At 39.7% G+C, this 8018-nt stretch overlaps 1 protein-coding gene across 1 annotated transcript; it reads right to left on the bottom strand.

Moving 5' to 3' along the window:
• Positions 1-416: 416 nt before the first annotated feature.
• Positions 417-2965, bottom strand: LOC310763631 (secretogranin-2-like). The gene has a single exon (XM_083616101.1). The coding sequence runs from the start codon at positions 2925-2927 to the stop codon at positions 1077-1079; it is 1851 nt and encodes a 616-aa protein (XP_083472227.1). The 5' UTR covers positions 2928-2965; the 3' UTR covers positions 417-1076.
• Positions 2966-8018: the final 5053 nt, after the last annotated feature.

Here is an 8018-nt window from a genome sequence, read left to right as displayed (position 1 = left end):
TTGTTAATCAATCACATCTCATAGAACTGGATCTTTTTCAATGACCCAATCTCTACTGGGAGAATTTCAAGCTATAGAAGAGCAAAGTTCCAAAATTTTTACCCTCTTATCCAGAGACACTTATCTAACAAACAGTATTCCTTTACCAATTTTGTTTGCAATTGTGTGTACACTTACTTGGGACATACTTGCAATTGTGTGTACACTTACTTGGGACATACTTGCAATTGTGTGTACACACTTGGGACATACTTGCAAGCAAAAATGCACATGACTGGGCTACACATTTCTTTTTGGGACCAGCAGAACACTCTATAGGTAACTCAAAGTAAAACACAGTCTATTGTCCAGAAATAATATTTATTCATCAACCATAAAACACAGAATAGAAAAAGCTTTATAAATAAAACTATATATATTATATATATAATATGCTTTATTTTTATTCAGTACTCCACAAAAACACTACACACAATAACAAAATATTTCAATTCATTTAAAAAACCTCATAGAATGCAGTTGTCATTCTGCCATTGTCATGATCTGTTGTGGTCATTGTTTTACATAGTTTCACTTAATTTCATAAATCTGTTTCTTAAAAAAATTGAAGCAATTTGTTACATGACCAAGATTTAGAACATTGAAAGATACCCATAAACAACAGAACAGCTCAGAGGAGTTTACGCAGACTGTTCAATGTCAAATCATGTACCACTGGGACCAGTTGAGACACAGAACTGGGCCACTTTTCGCACCTGCAGGGATCCTCTGGGCATGTTCATTTGCATGAGCAAAACAATGTGTTTGCTGGGAACTCACAGATATCATCTCTAGGAATCTCTGTGATTCCATGTTCCAAAACTTTTATCAGAGATCACAGAGGTAGCTACAGCTGAGGTCCATGAGCTCCCATTTCAGATGTAACATTACTCACGAAAATGCAGGTGCCAGAATTCCTATGTGCATAAAGCAGCTGTGTGTAATGTCTGAACATGCCTCAAATTGTTAAAGAAAGGTAAATCACAACAGAACTGGGGTAGAAGTCAATACAATGAAGAGAAATAATAAGGAGATAACTACATATTTTCCATTGCCCTTTTAGTAATGTGCTCCCTCCCCCTTTCAGACTTTTCCTGGTTTAGATAGTCTAGAACCTTTGCTAGCATATCCTCATCCATATATGGTCTGTTTTGTGTGTCGTCATTCTCTTGGGCCATGGACAGCCTTTTGCTGAGAGACGTCAACTTGTCTGACTCTTGAGTTCCAAGCTGGTTTAGATGTTCTTTGATAGCCTGCTCAAATTGGTCATCTTCTTGCAAGTCATCCTCGGAGGAAAGTGTGAGTGGAATTTGTTTCATCTGACCTGTATTAACCACCTCAGGATATTTTGCCAGCACCTTGGCTAAGTAGTCTGCCAAGTCTTCTTCCTTTTCATTTAGTGATTCCTGTTCCATTTGTCGTCTTTCCAAATGGTTTAACCAAGCAGCTTTGGGAAACTGGTGCCCTTTAGATCTTCCAGGCATGTAGGAAACCCTTGGCAACTCTTGCTTGAGTTGATTTGCCAGATATGATGGTTTCTGACTCCCTACATTTTCAGTCCCCAAAAGATTGATGATATCTTCCACAGTGAGATCTTCTGGTAGATTATCTGGTATCAAATTAAGTCGCTGCTTTCTGTAACCATTCAAAGAGTTCATTTTATTTTTGAATACATCTGAATTGTCTGCATTAATTTCAGGGATGTCATCAACATCTTCTGGGAGTTCAAGCTCTTGCTCTTTTTCACTCTGTTTATCACCAGCTCTCAGCATCTCAATTAAATCCTCAGGTGGGATTTGTAAATTCCTTGAAATTTCTATTAACTGATAAATAGCCTGAGGATCAAGTTGCTTTCCAGAATATCTGGCGCCCCTTTTGTCTTCATTTTGCCTGAATCTTGAGTTGTCATTTCCGGCACTGCTTATCATCTTTTTCAAATAATAATCCATCAGCTGTGAAACATCCTCTGACACTTGATCTTTGTCCTCTCTTTTCATCTCATCCTCCAGGATGCTGGACCTCTTTGCTTCGTCATCCATCTCCTCTTCATTTTTCTCAATTTGTTCCTTACTGTCTCTGATCTCTTCCTGGGTTTGACTTTCCACTTTTTCCTCTATTGGGTTCCAGTCTTCTCCTCCCACCACATCTTCGTAGGCAAGGTTGTTTCCTTTATAGGCATCATCTTCATCATCAGCATAGAGTTTCTGTTCCTCATCAAACCTCCCCTTTTTTAGGTTACTTGGCCCCATCATCTTCCCCAGCTCCTGAAACACTGATTCTAAGGTAGCTAGACTTTGAGGTGTGTACTGCTCTTCCACTATTTCATTTGTCCGCTTATAAGGGCTGTCTCTTGAATTTTCTTCTAAGTAGACATGTGGTATCTTAGAATGTTTGTGCCGTGTCTCAGGCCAGGTGCGGTCATCATAATCATCAGTCATTCCATCTTGGAAGATGTTATCTGAACTCATGGGGTAGAATTTACCTTCTTTCAGGGTTCCCTTTGATTCTTTTTCTCCTTGCCTTAGTGCTTCCAACATGGCCTTAGCCCACTGTGACTCATCTTCTGATAAAGATTCTCTTAGATTGTCCGACAGGTAGTTCTGATCTTTGCTTTCCTTTGGCTGCAGAGCAAATGGGACACTTTGATAGGAGCTATCATCTGGGCTTGTTTCTCCATTGCTGGCTTGTTTTCTGAGGTTTTCTAGGTATTCCAGCGCTTTGATCATATCTGGGCTTGGAAGCCTTTGCAAGTTTTTCATCAGGTAGTCTGGATCTTTCTGGATGTTTTGGTAACGTTGAAATGAAGCAGCACTGGCAGAACAGATCAGGGCAGAAAGCAGAGCAAGAGGCAAGACTGTAGCAAGCCTTGAGGTTTTAGCATCGGCCATGTTTGAAATGTTCCCTTAAAATAAAATAAAAAAATGAAAATTAACACACAAAAGTTTGGACATTGTCTAAGCTCATAGGAATGAAAATTTTACATATAATCTCTAGAAAACATCAGGATTTTAGGGATGTATTAAACACAATAGGCCATATTCAATGCTAGCCTATTCAAAGTAGACCCGTTGAAATTAATGGACATGGCTAAGTTAGCTCTATTAATTTCAGTTGGGTATCCTCTGAGTATAACTTAGAATAGAACTTCTGTAGCTAAGTCGTTGTATCCAACACTCTGTGCATGGAGTTCCATTTGCACAATGGGACTTTTTATTCCTCTCCTATGCCCACATCAAAGTATGTTCTGGGTGGTTCCCCAAGCCACTGGAGAAGATCTTAAGGGTATGCAAGGGGCTGTGGGGAGGAAGAAGGGGAAGTCCCATATGGAGTCTGTTGTGTGTGCAGATGCTGTGGACAAAATCCAATGCTGACCACTTCTTGTGCAACAGAAATCGTCTTATGCAAGGGGACTTCTAGTTTCCCATCTCCAGCCTACAGCCCTTCATATGCCCCCCATAACCTGCTATGGAGGGTGCCACAAGTCCCTGGAACAGATTCTGAGGAGTGCAGGAGGCTGCAGTGTGGAAGAGAATTCCTGGGGAATGAGCTATTGCCTTTGTGCTACACTGGATCTCACCCCATAAGTCAATATTCTCCAATCTGATCACCTCCGGATACTTTGGACTACAACTCCCTTTAGTCCTGTCCGGCATGGCCAATGGTCATTGGTGAAGGGAAGTGTAGTTCAAAGCGTCTGCAGGGGGAAAGGTTGGGAAAAGATTCAGTAAACTAGAGGACACCAACCTTTTTGAGCCCATGGACACATTTGCAAACTGGGGAAACTGTTATAGGCCACTGTAATATACACCACAACCAAGAACACACCATAACTTATTTTCTGTCTACAACAGAATACTTCATTCATGCCCAATTCCAGAGCTGGAAGAGATGGTAGAAGGAGACTATGGGCACTTCATAAGCATTTCCCTATAAAGTAGTTATAACTACATTCTAATCATAGATTCTAAGCCTTTGGCAGGGACTCTGCTATTCTATTTATTGTGCATCATCTCCAATAAAGGTACGTACAATAACTTAATAGGTTCGCAAGTACCTGGCTATCTCAGACCAGTTTGAAAACTGCCTAATGGTTTGAGACAGCTCTTTGATTAGTCGTTTAATCAAAATAGAAATTACTTCATAAAGTATCTGTATATGAAAATCAGAATTGCATCCATTGTAGAAATGAGAAGGTTCAGCTGAGGTCCTGACAACTGTTGGTCTTTTTCACCGCGTACAGTTTTATAGAGCATTATGTTCTGCTGATTCACTCCATTCAAATGACACAACTTTGCAGAAGAGAACCGACTCAAAATGGACTACTATAGTGGAAGCAATAGAACCAGGATTCCAAAACTGCAGGGTGATTTTTGTTTGAAATATTGCAGTTTATTCCTATTAATGACTGTCTCTCTTTTTTTCTTATTTCTTAATGAATTCAAATGGAAGAATTACAGAGAGGAAGCGATGAGGCAGTTAAAATGGTTCTTCTGCAGCAATATCATCAGGGGGCTTGAGAGGCTAAAGCACAGATTGGCAACCTATAAACTAAATGCCATATGTGCCTCTCCAGCTCCTTGGGTATGCCCTTCCCCCTGAAAGCCAAGGGAGGGAGGAGGGAGGGAGTGAATGGATGATAAATGAATGGAAGGGTGAGATGTGTGTGAAGCAATGAATGGATGATGCATGAATGAAGGGGTGTGGGGGAGAGAGGGAGAAAGAGGGAGAGGGAGAAGGTAAGAAAGGAAGAGAGATAAGGTATGTCCCATTCACTTCTTATTTCAGCACTACCTCCTTCTTTCCTTTCCAACAGCCTGTGTGGCCCCCTACCTAGGGAACCCCCCACTCCAAAAGGTTTTGTGTAAACCTGGAGGATTATTGCTTTTTGAAAATGTGCTTCCAAGCTAAATTGAACTTTGGAAAATGTCCTCCATAATATTGCACCAGGTACATGCTTTTATTGATGCTTAATTTTTTTAAAAAAATCTTTGATAGACTATCAGAACAGACCAAAATCCTTTACTGTTTCTTTATGTTTGCAGAATAATCCTATACATGTCTGCTCAGAAATCGGTCCCAATGAGTTCAATGAGGCTTACTTCTAGATAATTGGGTATTGGATAGCAGTCTATAGCTCACTGATTTCCAATGCCTTGAATGAACATTTTTGCTGGGTTATGTATATCATTTTGTTGGTAGTAAACAAGAATTCATCTCTGTCAGTCTGTGCATAGTAAGGTGACACACACACACATACACAAACCCGTTTACATCATAAGGGCTATAATACAGCGCATAGTAAATATAATTCTAAGCCTATAACATTATTGATCAGGTGTTTTTGCTTATTTGGCATTTTATCCTTCTGTCTATGAAAGTGGGTAGCAAGCAGTAGCATCCATTGGATGTTATATAGTAAGGCTGTGGCTGGAGTAGGGGTTGATTTCTAAAACAACAGATTTAGAGCACTCTGACCGCATGAAAATAATGCTGTCTGATCTAGAAGCCCTTCAGCCCAATCCCTCATTTGGGGGAATTCAGTGGTGAAGAGATGAACTGGCAAAGGACATGTTTATCTGTTCCTACTTAATATATTCTATGAAAACACAAAAGAAATTAAGCCCTGAGTATAGGCTTTGCCTATACTGTTCTCAAAGACTTGAAATAGATTTTTCATGCATGCACACTGTGCTGTGTTTAGATCATTTCTCCAGGCTACAAGGGCACTATTCAAGTTCCCTATGCAATTAAAATCTGGCTGAAGGAAATATAGGTTCTCTAATATATTATTTTCTCTCTCTTTCAGGTAACAAACAATCCAAGGTAAAGCAAAACTATACCAGACATAAAACCATAGCTCAGTGCTACAGCATCTGCTTTGCATGCAAAAGGTCCCAGGTTTGATTCCTGGTGTGTCCAGGCAGGGATGGGAAATACTTTTCCATGAAACTCTGGAGAGCTGCTGCCAGTCAGTGCAGACAGTACTGAGCTAGATGGACCAATAGCCTGGCTCTGCATGAGGCAGCGTCCTATGTCTTTGCTTAATTCATATTTTTCAGTTCATTCATTTCCCCCTTTCCTTTGTACTCTGTAAAATATCCTGCTGATATGCCTGTGATTCATGAGATGGAAAAATCCCTAATGCCTGTACACACCCACTGCTCTGAGTAGAAAATTACAGTTGATTTGTTATGCCAGTCAAGAAAGCTTCTTTTTCCTTCTTCTTCTTCTTTTGCAACACAGTATGAAATAATTTCACATACTGGGGTAATTGAAGTACCACCGTGTTCCACAGAATTGCCTTGTTTCCTCCCAGCTGCACCACAAATGAGAACTTTGAATACCCCCCAACTGCTACCTCATAATTTGTTAATTTTCAAGACTGGACGTAGAGGAAAACAGTGATTGAAATGCAATTCACAGTGCCCTTAAGAGAATGGGAAATACTTTTATTCTGTTACAGCTGTTTTTCAGTGCAACAGCAGACATACACAGGTGGCTATTAGCTAGCAATTTAACCAGAATTTTACCAAGTCATGAGAAGCATCTTAGAATCGTTTCTCTTTTTTTGCTTTCTTTCCAAATATTGAATTCTTATCATTGACTCTGTCTTACCTTGCACTCTGGACCATAAAACTTTGTACTTTAACTGTAAATTACCTTTTTTTTCTAGTTCCCTGATAAAACTTAAACTTTTAAGCTCCAAATAAAAGAAAATCAGAGTATACTGAAAATTAATATTTTTAACAATTGCATATTTTCTATGCTACCTCAGGATATGATTTTGTTCCAAAATCAGGATATGATTTTGTTCCATGGGACTCTCAAGAGTCTCCTCCAGCACCATAATTCAAAAGCATCAATTCTTCTTTATGGTCCAGCTCTCACTTCCATACCCCAGCTCTCATGATCCATTACACCAGGCTAAAATCTCAAAGGGCAATTAGTCTGACTACATTACTTTCTAACACATGTTAATTTCAAGGGATTAGCGAGGTGCCTAACAAACAGGTTAGGAAGTGGACTTAATTACACAAAGTGGACTTCACACATACTAATTAAAGGATTTGGAACGTCTAGTACACAATTCAAATACACACATGGATCTATCCTAAATACACATGAGTCTGGCTATTCCTGATTTTAATACTCCAAGCCTCAATTAAATTCTAGCATCTACAAACCTATAGCAGTAGCTTTCAGAGAATAGAGGCATGGCAAGGAGACTGGAACAATGGAAAATCTATGCATGGAGAAGTACTCCAATTGTCATTTGAGGCTTAGATGCTTCTTTGTAAACTGTGAAAAAATGTAGAAAGGTGGTAGCTAATCCTTATTATTATTATTACTATTTATTAAATTTGTTAGTCACTTTATCTTGCCCAAGGCAAACCAAAGTGACTTGCAACCAACCAACCAATCACTTTCCAAGACAGCAATCAATGCACACAAACACATATGCACACACAACTCATGTACCTGTGCACGCATTCATGCACGCACGCGCGCGCACACACACACACACACGGCTTTGATTATAAGGATATTCCTCTATGGTTCCTTGCAGTTCCAGCTTCATTTGTCTGGAAGAGACATTGTAATTATGGGAGATGGCATCCATCAAGTTCCTAACAACAATGACAGCTTTCCTTTGCCTGGGGACTACAAAAACAGGTATATGGTTCCAGTGAATACCAGAACAGCTCAGTTGCCTTGCCTGACCCAGCAATGACAGGGACAGGAGGTATAATTCTTCTTTGTCATATTTAAAGGCTTTTGCTGAGATAAAGTCTGGCCCATTTAAAGCCCCACAGTAAATCAAGTTCCATTCTGATCTTATTTTTAAAATAGCTTCTGAATGCAATCAAGAAGTGCAGTGACAATAAATCCATATGTGCTATAGGGGTTTTCCCTTAATTTACGAGGTATCCCCAGTGCCAATATGTCAAACCATTACCCACACTAGACTACAGTGTACG

Source organism: Podarcis filfolensis, assembly GCF_964270895.1.
Source record: "Podarcis filfolensis genome assembly, chromosome: 5".
NCBI lineage: Eukaryota > Metazoa > Chordata > Lepidosauria > Squamata > Lacertidae > Podarcis > Podarcis filfolensis.
This window is presented reverse-complemented; position numbering and strand designations above follow the sequence as displayed.

Excerpts from the sequence above, each read along its gene's own strand:
- LOC310763631 (XM_083616101.1), bottom strand. The coding sequence starts at position 2,927 with ATGGCCGATGCTAAAACCTCAAGGCTTGCTACAGTCTTGCCTCTTGCT.